The sequence below is a fragment of the Astatotilapia calliptera genome, chromosome 16 (assembly GCF_964374335.1).
Source record: "Astatotilapia calliptera chromosome 16, fAstCal68.1, whole genome shotgun sequence".
NCBI classification, from domain to species: Eukaryota; Metazoa; Chordata; class Actinopteri; order Cichliformes; family Cichlidae; genus Astatotilapia; species Astatotilapia calliptera.
The window spans coordinates 15,107,610-15,120,643 of NC_137437.1; the positions used below are offsets into that span (position 1 = coordinate 15,107,610).

At 40.2% G+C, this 13,034-nt stretch overlaps 2 protein-coding genes across 4 annotated transcripts; one reads left to right on the plus strand and one right to left on the minus strand.

The window, feature by feature from the left end:
* Window positions 1-2,329: 2,329 nt before the first annotated feature.
* On the minus strand, window positions 2,330-5,394 carry trim13 (tripartite motif containing 13). 3 transcript variants are annotated; one of them, XM_080291031.1, is made up of 2 exons: window positions 5,350-5,394; window positions 2,330-3,876 (listed from the first exon to the last, which is right to left on the minus strand). In XM_080291031.1, the coding sequence occupies exons 1-2, from the start codon at window positions 5,377-5,379 to the stop codon at window positions 2,662-2,664; spliced, it is 1,245 nt and encodes a 414-aa protein (XP_080147157.1). In that variant the 5' UTR covers window positions 5,380-5,394; the 3' UTR covers window positions 2,330-2,661. The 3 variants fall into 3 exon arrangements, with proteins under 3 accessions (XP_080147157.1, XP_026000175.1, XP_026000177.1); XM_026144390.2 differs by lacking the exon at window positions 5,350-5,394 and adding an exon at window positions 4,570-4,814; XM_026144392.2 differs by lacking the exon at window positions 5,350-5,394 and adding an exon at window positions 4,006-4,513.
* A 57-nt stretch (window positions 5,395-5,451) lies between these two features.
* On the plus strand, window positions 5,452-12,894 carry spryd7b (SPRY domain containing 7b). The gene is made up of 5 exons (XM_026144394.2): window positions 5,452-5,679; window positions 6,651-6,767; window positions 7,181-7,347; window positions 10,649-10,751; window positions 11,749-12,894. The coding sequence occupies exons 1-5, from the start codon at window positions 5,574-5,576 to the stop codon at window positions 11,844-11,846; spliced, it is 591 nt and encodes a 196-aa protein (XP_026000179.1). The 5' UTR covers window positions 5,452-5,573; the 3' UTR covers window positions 11,847-12,894.
* The last annotated feature ends 140 nt before the right edge of the window (window positions 12,895-13,034 follow it).

Consider the following 13,034-nt stretch of genomic DNA (forward strand, 5'->3'; position numbering starts at 1 on the left):
ATATTTTTAATCTATAGCGATATATTTTGTGCACTAAATCTGCAGTTGTGCTCGGGCGGCGGGCTAAGCCCTCCATTTTAAGTCCTGCCTGGATGATGCTGACGATGATCCAGATTCAGACTCTCATAAATAAAAAGCGTTTAACTTCGATTTACAGGCCTTTGGTATAGGATCGTTTAAGCTGGTTAATATCTGTATTCTTTCAAAACATCACGTAGGCTTTATGTGAATGTATAAATTAGAAAAGATTAATAGAGAAGTTGAGTGCGTTGTTACACTCCTCTGTAAAGTTATACATACCGGACCTTTCCGTTTTTTTTAAAGTTTGTATGAAACACAAACTAAGTGCTTGCATTTTCTTTCTTTTTTCCTTGGGAACAGTGAATTCTGTCTAGTCCAACATTTCCCCTTTTACTGACGAAACGCAGCTGCAGCAGTTTCCTTCCATTTGGCCTTTTGTTGTTATTGTTATTATTATTATTAAAAGTTCAGAAAATCACGTATTTATGAAACTAAGAGAAAAATTGAATTGGTGCATTTAACAAGGGTGATATTTATGAATTTTTAATAAAAGTTTCAGGGGTTTTATTATCCCTGATTTATTTCTTTGCAAGAACTTTTGAGTTTTACGAAATTATACAAACAATATAACCCTCCTACTTGTATATACACATTAAGCATATTTTATACCATTCATACGGATTTACTAAATTATCTATAATATCTTAATCTTTAATATTGCCAAGACTATACGGTGGACATAAAACAGCTGTGTGTGTGTGTGTGTGTGTGTGTGTATTGACAGGGTAGGTGGGAAAGGGGAAAAATGTTACTTATAATTTTGGAAATATTTATATCTTGTCTTTCTAAATGCTATGATTTAAATGCTCAGTGTTGCATTTAAATTCCATTATTTTGCGCATTGGAAAAGCAACAGACTCCGCATACATCAAAATGTGGAAGCAGCGATAATCGATGTGCAGTCTGAAATTCCCTATAGTGACTTAGAATTGTTTATATATGCATTTTTATCACTGCTGGTATTTTTAAAAAATGCATATTTACCTGCTTATACCTTTCGACGCATTTTATTACCTTTGCCTACATTAATATACGGCTGTACATTAGTTCCCATATCCACCCCCACACCAAGAGAAATTGGTTCCTGGGTAAAATTTGTACCCGCTAATGAGAAAAATAATGGGAAAACTCATTATTCAATAAACAGCAATTTTAAAAAAATTACAATGGGGTTTAAAAACGTCCCAGAGTGCTGGAAATGCTCCAGAAATGTGATATTTGCTACACTGAAAAGATTATTCACAAATTATTTGAGTATTTAGTGACCGCCGATTGTCCAGATGAGAGCTTGGAGTTTTTTATTCTCACTTTTGGTATAAAGCGGCTGACCGTGCGCTGTCTTTATGGCCGTGTTAAAAAGTCAGTTATACAGCCGCCCAGTAGTTTTGTTTCATTTTTATCTAGTTAACATTTAACAGGCTGTGTTTATATTTGCGTGAGATTAAAATTAAATATTAATAGAGACTCCTACTTTTATACCCATGCTTTATTTGCCTGGCAACAGAAAGCTATATATATGTACATGCGTGCCATGACGTAGATCCTGAATTATGGTCAGTGCTGACATCACTGATTCGCTTTGTGCCGTGATCTTATGGAGTCTCCCTCTCCAAAATGCATATAGGGAATACATAAACAACAGGATAACTGATCTTTAGTCACAATCCACTGTCCTTTTACTCTGATCCATTAAAAAAAAGAAAAAAAGCCAAGTATCTGATTTGAGTTAACCCAGATTAATTCAATTTAACCACGTGTTTTGAGTTTTAGGCCTCAAAGTTACTTTCATTTCTATTCAGACGCACAGCAGAAAACCAGAGAATATACACACTTCTATTAATTACCCACTCTGCAGGATTGACTTCACTGTCTGGACACAGTCATGCAATGAATGAGTCGCATAACAACAACAAAAAATAGTATGCACGACTGCCTGCAGATCTATGCTCTGACAGAGACCTATAAGGATGTAAGGTTTCATCCACACACGTCAACGAGCGGTGTGATCACCGGGAGCTGCGGTGTCTGCAGCCTGCTGAATTTTTCACACGGGCCCTGTTATGTAACGCTTATAACCTTGAAGAGGCTGCAGCATCACTATGGCGCAGAAGCCTCTGTGGGAGAGAGGCCGTGGATCACACTGCATTCTTTCTTTACGCACTTGCTTACTTCATCGAATTGCATTTACATGTATACATTTGGAAAAAGCAGCCCGTTCTGAGCTGTCGCATTAAATAAAAACAAAGAGTTGACTCAAAATTCTCAGATTTATTTGTGAAAATCACGTTGAACAAATATGAAATGATTTTTTTTCTTTTTTAGGAAAAAAAAAGGAATCGATTGCACATGGGAAAAAAAGTGAATTGGTGTTTACTTGATGAAAAGACTATAACCTCAGAGGATTAAGGGTTGATTCGTTTGATTCTATGGCTTCATCGAGGTTGCAGCTTGTTCAATAAGGCAAAAAACAAACAAACAAAAACAACTAATGTAAACAATTAGATGTTTTAAAGTACTCGCTAGAGTTTTACATCTCACTTGTCATGTGTAAATTATCTGACAGCTGTGAGTTAACGCTATCTAGTTAGTGGGTAATTTATAACTGTCAATAAAGCGGGCAGTAGAGTCGATTAACTGCATGATATATTTCTGACCTGCATCAACCACATCTATGTAAATGTCCTTGATTTCCTGGAGGCACGCACCGGTATGTGCAAAGAGAGAGAAAAGTGCAGCGAGAAGTGATTCAGCCTCCCTGGTCACATACGCTGTGAAGGTGTGCGGCAGCAGCAGAGACAGCACCACCGAGCTGATAAGTGTGAGGATAAGAATGCTGATCCATCTGGGCACTGCCATGCGTTTGTTCCCTATTCGGTAGGAGCCACTCTCGTGGGGGACCGACATCCTGTCCACTTCCCTGAGCCTCAATGAATCCCAGTTTTTAACGTCGAAATTACGCACAAGGGGACCGACGTCCATGTCTTTCCGAGACGGCAGTGGAGTATTGTTAAGCAGCTTTAACTTGTCCCGGAACTCTTGCATCTGCTGCAGAAAGCACAGGGTGTCGGAAACGCTCCCGAAAGACCCAGCGATGCTGAGCGCGCGTTTCTGCTCCTCCAGCGCTGCGCTCAGCTTGCTGATCTCCGGGTCGTATGCTTGCATCACCACCAGCTTTAGTGTTTCGAAGTCGGACAGGATCTCATTCTTTTTGCATTCAAGGGCACTGATGAGTTTCTCGAAATAGTTTTTTACCTTCTCTGCGTCCTTACTGACCGACAGAAGCGCCCTTTTCTTACTGGCTTGTAGTGTATCCAGGCAGGACAGGTAATCTGCGCTACGCCAGTTCTTCACCCCGCAAAGCAGCTCATCAAACGCCTTCTTTTCCCGTTCATACGCATCCTCCAAGGAGCAGAACTTGTGCCCTTCGTGGTCATTCGTCGCTGCGCAAAATCCACATATTAATTTCAAGTCGGTGGCGCAAAATATGTTAAGAGGCTGACCGGAGTGTTGTTTACATGCAGACATTTTGGGTATAACCTTTATTTTGCTGAACTTCTCAACTATCCCGCGCAGAGAGTAGTTGATCTGCAGGCTGTTTGCGCCGTTGTGGGGGGTCTCTTTGCGGCAGGTGGGGCATTTGAAAGGTGTCCTAAAAGCTGGACCTCGATTCCCCTCCAAGAGTCCCTCCAAGCATTTCTTGCAAAAGCTGTGTGAGCACAGCAAGACCCGCGGGTCCTCGAACAGACCGCAGCAGATTGGGCATGTAAGTTCCTCTTCTAGCTGCTCCATTGCACCCTGCAAACACATCATCCAGGCGTCAAATCGATACTCAATTTAGAAAACAAATGAAAAAACAAACCAACAACAAAACAAAAACCCAACAGCAAAAAAAGGACACGATAAAACGCACTACACAATACGCACCCACTAAGGGATGCCTCCCCATAAGGCAGAAGATGCAATATTTGAACACGAAAAACAATGATGCAGCATCGCAAAGGATACAGATTTGGCTGTCACGTTCCAAATGTGTGTGGAATATCCCCATCCCGAAAGTGAAACCGACTCGGATCCCTGTACGCGCGTAAAAGCTTGGATTGAGCTCTGCCAAAAGCTCCGTTTGAGCAATTTGGGTCATGCAACATCCTGATTTTTGATGTATCTCAGTTGCCAGTTGGCGTTGTAAGAAACTTTTAAAAAGAGAGAGAGAGATCTCTGCAGGTTGGATGCGAATCAGAATAATCAGTAACTTTATAGTTAACAGTAAATCATTATCTCCTAGCTGTGTATTGCAAAATAGGACGGTGGTTAGCTGAGCTGAGCTGAGCCCCTAAAATCCCCGTCGTCTAACCAATCCAATGCGACAAATTATCGACAAACAGCGCTTGCGTTAGAGTCGATCCTGTTGGCAAGGTACTGAAGGAGGGCTGTGACAGATTTTGCAAGCGCATAGTAACATGCAACTACTGGACCAAAAGATTCACTCACCAGCTGCTGACTGCTGAGACGCACAGTGCAACGCAATCATGGCGCTTGTTGCTGTGCAGACTTCGCCCTTTTCCGGGTTTGGAGTTAACCATTTCAGTGGCGTGCCAAATATTTTCTGCAGCATAAAAACTCCTCTATAACAGCGCACTTATAATTCAAACTGCACATAAATCCATACCGAAATGAAAACTATTGGCGTTTTAAAGCGATTTGACAGGTTTCTCCTTGAAGATCGGGATGTTTACGTTTTTAGCCCTGCGGGTAATTTGCAGAGGATCCCTGCTTGTCTGTTGGGGGAGGGGCTGTTGCTATGCAAAACATTCCAGCGTGAAAAACTGTCAACTAGGTTTTAGTAGCAGCTTTGCCGTTGCACGTTTTTTTTTTCCTGCAGTGGACTACTTCTGTCCCTCGTGTTGGCACTTGTCAATATATACCTGCAAACGATTTACACGCTAAGAGGCGCACGTGTGGACCCCATCTGTATTAGCTTATATATATATATATATATATGTGTGTGTGTGTGTGTGTGTGTATATATATATATTACAAACTACATTTAAATGCTTTGTTATTATGGAGCCTCAAGTTTGAACCTAAACTGAAAAAATATTAACTTAAAGTACATCAGGTGCACTGTGCTGGGCGAAATCAGCACATTAGTAGGCTATGTATCCACCATTAAACCTTTGATGTTTTCCCTCCAAAATTCACTCTCTCTTCGTTTCGGGTTATGTAACATCGATATCCAATAGTTACTTAGTCACGTGTAGAAATGTTGACCTTGATTTTCTTCCCTTGTTTCCATGCCATCAGGAGCAACTGCCTATCTTAGGCGCTGTGATTGGATACAGCAGGGGTAGCAGGGGCTTATGCTGCACCGCCCTCTGCCGCTGGGTGTCGCCGTTGCGCAGCGGGACCTCTTGACGCTTTGACGTCCAGCGCTCTTTGGTTTCTGGTCTAAGTTTGTTTCCGGATGTTCGGCTGGTGTCGTGGAAAAAATAATAATGGCTGCGATGTTTACGTGTTGTCTAGGCTGCTGCGGAGATGGCGGATCGGGGCATATTCCCCTCAAAGAAATGCCCACAGTTCAGTTAGATACTCATCACATGGGTAAGTGAAGTTTGCGTGTAATTCTTGCTGCTCATATAGGAGCAGTTTATGTCTACACACGCCCAGCTGCCTCTCTCCGTGTATGTGTGTGGCAAGGTGGTTTGCTACTTCCGCTGCTACTTCTAGCTCGCTAGCCGATAGCTGCTAGTAAATTTTTCTGCGCTGCTAGGCTAAGTGTTTCTGTGTGTTGCAGTGAGCTGCCCTAAAACGTTCATTTGGTAAACTTTCAACAGGGCTTTCAGTTGTTGCTAACCGCAGCTTGACATGACACAAGACAAAGACAGCAACAACTGACCGGACAGAAAATTGAACCTGAGCTCTTTTACAACTGTTCATGGATGGAAGCTGTCAGAATCCCCCTCTTTGCGCCCCAAAGAGAATTTAAGACACACTAAATTACTGTGATTTTAAGCAGAAAGCTGTATTTACTTTGTATCTTTGGACAGAACGGATTAATCAGCTCGTTTCAATGTTCACTGATAAATGGAGAAATATACACATTTGTCCATTTTTATCTTGGCCACAACATGTTTCCCACAACATTGTAAAGTATGACTTACTGCTTCCTGAAGATCTACTTAAGTAGACTTCACAACCGGCTGTGACAGTAGAAATCACGACACGTGTGCTTTTGTATTTGAGGGGAAAAAAAACCATGTTCACCTGTCTCAGCCTCTGCACATTAAGATGGAAGAGAACTAGTAATTTTTAGAAGATACAATCATAATTTAAAAGTTATGATATTTTTTAAATGGTAGTTGTTACCGTAAAATTACATGCATGGCCTCGCCTGTATTCATCATAGGATTACAACTTAAAGGCTGTTTTTATTAAAGTGGTGATGGTCTGGATCAGAATGATTACAATATTAATAATGTAAAAGTCTTTTCAGCTGTTTCACGGGTATCATGTGATCTAGAAAGTGCATATTATAAGTTGAAAGTAAAATCGAGCCTTGCTTTGTCTTGCAGGCACAGATGTTGTCATTGTAAAGAGCGGCCGAAGGATATGTGGAACCGGAGGCTGCCTGGCCAACGCTCCTTTGCACCAGAACAAAAGTTATTTTGAGTTTAAGATCCAGTCCACTGGTGAGCACTTGGTTTTTAAGCCTTTTAGTTATCGTCTTCTTTTCCTTCATGATTGCAATTTTCTGCGTTCCTGCTGGGAGTTATTGACACACTATTTTTAGATGCACACTGGTCTTGTGACTGCATGCTCACTGGTTCATGCTTACTTCTTCTTGCAATGACCATATTTGAAAGCACACATTGTATTTTTGTACATGTAGTTTGTGGTAAAAGAGTGATTGAGATGACATTCTCAACAGTTTTAAAACAAACAATCGGATCTCAGTCCAGAAAAACATTGTAGTAAAGTTTGTAACATAGATTGGAGGTCATCAAATATCAGGATAGTTTGGAATACACGTTTTAAAATGAACATGTTATTGGTGTGTGTGCCCTTCACATCTTCGTACTTGAGTGGTGTGCTTTGTGTGTAGGTGTGTGGGGGGTAGGTGTGGCAACCCAGAAAGTGAATCTCAACCAAGTGCCTATGGGCAGAGACACAAACAGCCTAGTCCTGAGGCACGATGGCTCCATTTACCACAATAATGAAGAGAAGAATCGTCTACCCGCTAACAGCATTCCTCAGGAGGGGGATATTGTGGTAAGTCACAAAAATAATTGGGCTTAATTACGTATTTAATTTTGATGCCCTGATCTTTGAAATGTTTAAGTGTTATTAGTTGGGCTGTGAAGCTAAAAATGGAGAACTGTTTTTTGGGGAGAGGGTTTTCTCGGAATCTCGTGGAATCAATTAGAACTGGGGTGGGAACTAAAAACATTAACTTTTATCCTAAAGGCTGTTCCAGAGATAAAAATATCTTCTGTTGTAAGTACCGAAACGATTCATTGCAGAGAACATACTCTACACAGCTGCTGATCATCCCTTTTTTATTACATATTATTGGAATTGTTCACAAAACTGTCAGGACTCGGAAATAAGTTTTAAAAAGATACAAGTTTAATGAGTTCAGACTTGAGGTTGGAACAAATTGATTTTTTAAAAGCAGATTGATGGTGTAGAAATTCCAACCATGCTCTTTATAGGGCAATGTTTGGTTCTGCCACTACTAGACAGTTTTACCATAATTTAAACTTTGGTCACCGTGGAAACCCTTCAAGTCTGTTAGTAATTAAAGGTTCAAGGTTCTTTATATGTCACATGCATAGTTATACAAGTATAACACACAGTGAAATGTAACCTGACACGCTCTCGACATGTGCAAAAAAGGGGGGGGGGGAGATAGAGGAAGAACAATAAATATATATACATATATATATATATATATATATATATATATATATATATATATATATATATATATATATATATATATATATATACACATACACATTGGGTGAATGTGCAGTAGTAGCAGGAGGCAGGTGAATTCTGTACATTAATAAGAATGTAAAATAAATCAGTCAGATTTATTTTACAGAATAGACAATATAAACATATTTAAAATTAAGGGAATTTGAAATGTGTCTGGGTTTAGAGTGTCTGGAAGAGAGTCCTGTCTCAGTCAATTATAGATTATGTGAGTTTAGATGATGTGAGATGTGTGTGTTTAGGGCCCGGATGGCTTGGGGATAGAAGCTCCTCTTGAGTCTCTCTGTCCTTGCCTGGATGATGCAGAACCTTCTACCAGATTGCAGAAGTTGGAACAGTTTGTTGCCAGGATGGGACGGGTCCTTCAGTATCTGCGCTGCTCTAGTCCGGCATCTCCTGGTGTAGGTGTCCTGGAGCGGGGGGAGAGCAATCCTGCAGCAGCGTTCTGCTGTACGGATCACTCTCTGGAGAGCTTTTTAGTCCTTCACACAGCTGTTCCCGAACCACGATGTCATGTTCTGTGTGAGGATGCTCTCCACAGCGCCTGTATAGAAAATCCTGAGGATCTTTGGAGAGACCCTGAACTTCCTCAGTTGTCGTAGGTGATACAGCGTTTTTGGTCTGGACCTGAATGTGGGCAGCCCATGTCAGGTCTGAGGAGATGTGGACACCAAGATACTTGAAGGACTGCACCCTCTCCACTCCATTGATGATAATGGGCTTGTAGTCTCTGTGCTGACCCCTTCTTAATAGTAGTACGAGTGCACCAAAGTCACCTGCCTTAAAAGAAAGCAAGAAGCTATTTCTACAGATTAACTTGACATACTGGAACTACGTAAATGCAAAGGAAGAAACTTGTGCAAAGAGAATTATGAACTCTTTCCCCCATAAAGACATTTGATGACCTCCCCTGTACCCTTTAATGGCGATTTTTGACACCTCAGACACTCCTTTTGATTCTTTTCCCCATAAAGACACGGTTTGATGACCATTAGAGTAGTTTCCGTATTTTTCCAAGGATAGCTGCATAGGCTGAGACCACCCTCGTAATTTCTGATGTGAACCCAGTTATTTGGTTTTATAAGCAGGCCTAAACTTTGACAGAAACCACTCAGATCCCAGTAGACTCTTAGTAGGCTTTAAAGGGGTAAAGAGTAAATCTATAAGTGATTATCATTAATTTTATTATGACTCAAAGTATTTTAATTTTCATCAAATTCAGATCAGTCACTCACTCTGCACTGTGTTTCAGATTTAGCTGTTTGAATCTTGTCTGACACACACGGAGCGATCCATCTCTGCAAATATTTTTGCTAGAGAAACCAACTTGTATGAAAGTTGTGATTGATCGCTGAGTTGCTATACTGAGATTGTTTGACGTGTGTGACTGTGAACGTGCTCACCATACACGCAATTCAAGATGAGCTTATATTTTTCAAAAAGCAATAGGATTTATCAGATCCAGCATTTGATCTGTGGTGTTTGTTCTATCCTATATGATGGTATTCTGCAGCCCATGTGCAATGAGTCTGCACATTTAATATCCTTTATTTATATCAAATAATCATAAAGACAGATGCAGTCACAAAGTTAAAAAGAATATAAGTGCACGGCCTCTCTCAGGGACAGTAACCGGACAGCTCATTAGCAGTCGATGCTTTTCGACAGTTGTTTCTATGTAAGTAAGTTGAACTTTACACAGCTTGTAACTAACTAGCTTGTAAGGTTGTGGTGGAGCACACATGTACGTTATCATCTGTTCTCTTTATCACTTCTTACTGGAACACTAGGCAGCTAAACAAACTGACATTGGCCCTCACTAGTGTTTCTTGAGTGATTCAGGCTACTTAGGCATACTTCTAAACTCTTAAGCCTTTGATTACAAAGGCTAAAATTTAATTTACGGGTTCAATCGGCTAAGTGCTGATGATTATTGCCTCTTTTCCGCTGATGCAGTGCAGTTTTGAGTCAGTTCTCGCTCGGCGCCTTTTGAGTACAAGCCCACATTTTGACAGGTTTGAAAACCAGCTGTGTGTGGAAGAAGTTGGGGTGATTTCTGTGGGAAGAATGTCATGAACACATTCAGTATGCGGGCTATAAATCATCTTTTTTGGGGGTAGCCCCTCACATTGATGTCAGTGGTTTCAGCTTTGGGAGCAGCAGTTTTGTGCTACAGTGTTGGTGGGTTTGTTTGTTTTTGCTTTAAATGCGTAGAACCGGTTTTGTATTAGACACTAACACTGTGTTGGTGGCAGAGATTTAGCATGTCTTCATCAAAAAATGCTTTGGCATGTTTTTTAAATCCAACTTTGTCAGTCCCATTTTCATTTGCCATAAGAGGAGAAAGCAAAGAAGTCTGTGAGATGGGAACCTTAGTGTCTTGTCTTGTCTTCTTGTCTTTGTTTATTTGATAAAAGTTCTGTTTAAAAGAGAAAAAAACAACTTTTCCCGCTTCTTTTAAAATATAGGAAAGATTTTAAACATGGCACAGATGTAAGCTGTGACCTCCCGAGATAAGATACTTCAACAAGAGTTTCATGCTTTTCTCAGCTTGTGTATTTGTGTTCCTCAGGGAATCACATATGACCACGTGGAGCTGAATTTATATCTGAACGGAAAGAACATGCATTGTCCTGCCTCAGGGATCCGAGGCACTGTATACCCTGTTGTTTATGGTAAGTTGATTTCATATGTTCACTAGTTACCAATGATTGCTAACTATATGATCATTGTTGCCTTACTTGAATATAACAAAAAAAAAATGTATGGATCTTTTTGTATTCGTTACAGCAGTTACAACTTGATTCCACTAGAGGGCTGTATTGCACATCTTTGCACAGCTGTTCTACAGACAGGCTGACAGTTTTAGTTGAATTGAGTTTAATAGAGTTTTTAATGTGAATATTTTGCCACACACAGGAAAGAGTGTTCTATTTGAACTGATCAAACACAGCTTTCATCGGAAGGCAGTGGCCTTGCCACGGAGAATCAAGACATGCATAATTTCGTCCAGTAAAAAGTTACTGCAATGATTTCAGTGACTTGATTCAGTTCTCCATCTGATGTGTGGAGCTTGTCCAGATAATCAGCTGGCGGTTTTATGTTGGACAGCACACATGTAAGATGTTTGCTCTTGACCTGAGCTCTCTAACTAAAGCCGTGATCAGAATGCAATCGCAAGTGTCCCAAATTGCATTTAACATCCGGGGGGGGTGTCATCACCTGGAACCTGATCACATCACCTTTAATTTGGACTGATTCCATGTGTACTTGTAAATCAGATCTTGGTGTAATATTGTGGCATAAACAGCCAAATCAGAATTAATTCGCTAGCATTTCCCGAGTGTCTGAGAGTTGTAGGTAAAAGTTGATGAAATCCGTTTCATTTATGCCCCCAATCCCAACCACTGTAATTCTGCATACGCAAACACATGTATAATGTGCTGTTTTCATCCCTGTGTTTGGTAACATTCTCAGACAACACACGTACACAGGCTCAGGTTGAGGTTTTGAGAGTTTATCTTATAAACAGAAGAAAACCTAAAGCTGTTTTCACAGAGTATATACTTTCAGGGTCTTTAAAGGTGAAATTCAACTATAGAAAAGTTAAGACGTGAACAAGAATACAGTGTCTGAACTTATGATTGATCGTGTCTTTATCTTCTGTTCTAGTGGATGACAGTGCCATCTTAGACTGCCAGTTTAATGACTTCTATCACACTCCTCCACAAGGATTTGAGAAGATCCTCTTTGAACAACAAATCTTCTAAAGGAGCACTTCGGCCTCAGCCCCTCTATATGTTGTCGCCCTCCTCTATATCTCTTAGCAACCTCTGTATCACTACAGTTTGACCTTAACTGGTAGTATCATTATGCGTGGCTTGGAGGCATCTTGTTTCGTTCCCCCTGTTTACTCTCTCTCTACTGCTGCTCTGGATTGACTTTAGAGTACCCATGAAGAAGTGGGGATTTCTCTTCCTTGTTCGACTACAATCGGCTGTCACAGTCCATGATGGAAAGCTGTAAAATCACAAACTTATGTAAATAATAATCGATCTGTATTAATTGAAAACCTTTCAGTTGCTGCTTTAATCCACAATACATGTGTGTAGATAACAGACAATGGATGTAATGGTATGTTCACTGTTTTTGAGGATGAGAAGCCATGTGTTATTGACATTGCTTTATATGTATATATATATATCATCCAAAATATCATACTAACATCTCAGCATACACCCTGTATTTATTTGTATTTATTTGGTTTCCAGATCAAAGTTTGGCATCTTATTTTTTTGATATAATATGTATTTTGTTTTGGCCAGCAGAAGTTAGAGACCCAATGAAGGGTCAGCTATAATTCTAATACATTAACTATTGCGCTGCCTTTTTGAATTATCACGCAATGAAAACATGGAAGTACCGCAACACTTTTATGATTAATGTCACTGCATTATTTAGAGTTGATAGGGAGATTAATACAAACAATAAATCGGTGCACATTCCAGGAGGTGATGGTGCTGGAAATTGGAAACACTAATATATATAAATCACTTCTTTGAGCAGCCTTTTTTTCACCCTAAAAAATATAGATTGTGTGTATTCTAAGTATCTGAATATTTCCAGAGCTGGTGTTGGTCGTCTCTGATTAGAGATACATCAGAAACGTGGAGTTGTCGTTATGTACAGATATCGCATATCCGCTGCTGAAGTGTGACGAATAAATATTTCAAATGCTTGTCCTTGTTTGCACTAATGATGTTATTGTATGAAACCAAATATTGTTGATTCATTAAAGTTTTGTGTCTGGCGGCATCATTCTGGACCACTGTCATGTCTTGAGATTGTAGATCATGAAGCTGAGTGTTTTTCATTTGCCTCGCTGTTAACGTAGCGGTTTCGCAGCTTTTTTACGTCCGAAAGTCGTCGTCGTGCGCAGTAAATCGCAGGTGAATTTA

What these genes read in the sequence shown, in the direction of transcription:
- trim13 (XM_080291031.1), bottom strand. Translation starts at nt 5,379, where the DNA reads ATGGCATGGAAACAAGGGAAGAAAATCAAG. An exon ending in AACAAGGGAAGAAAATCAAG is followed by an intron (nt 3,877 to 5,349) that starts GTCAACATTTCT and finishes ATGTGTTTGCAG; the next exon opens with GGTGCAATGGAGCAGCTAGA.
- spryd7b (XM_026144394.2), top strand. Translation starts at nt 5,574, where the DNA reads ATGGCTGCGATGTTTACGTGTTGTCTAGGCTGCTGCGGAGATGGCGGA. An exon ending in GTTAGATACTCATCACATGG is followed by an intron (nt 5,680 to 6,650) that starts GTAAGTGAAGTT and finishes TTTGTCTTGCAG; the next exon opens with GCACAGATGTTGTCATTGTA. An exon ending in GTTTAAGATCCAGTCCACTG is followed by an intron (nt 6,768 to 7,180) that starts GTGAGCACTTGG and finishes CTTTGTGTGTAG; the next exon opens with GTGTGTGGGGGGTAGGTGTG.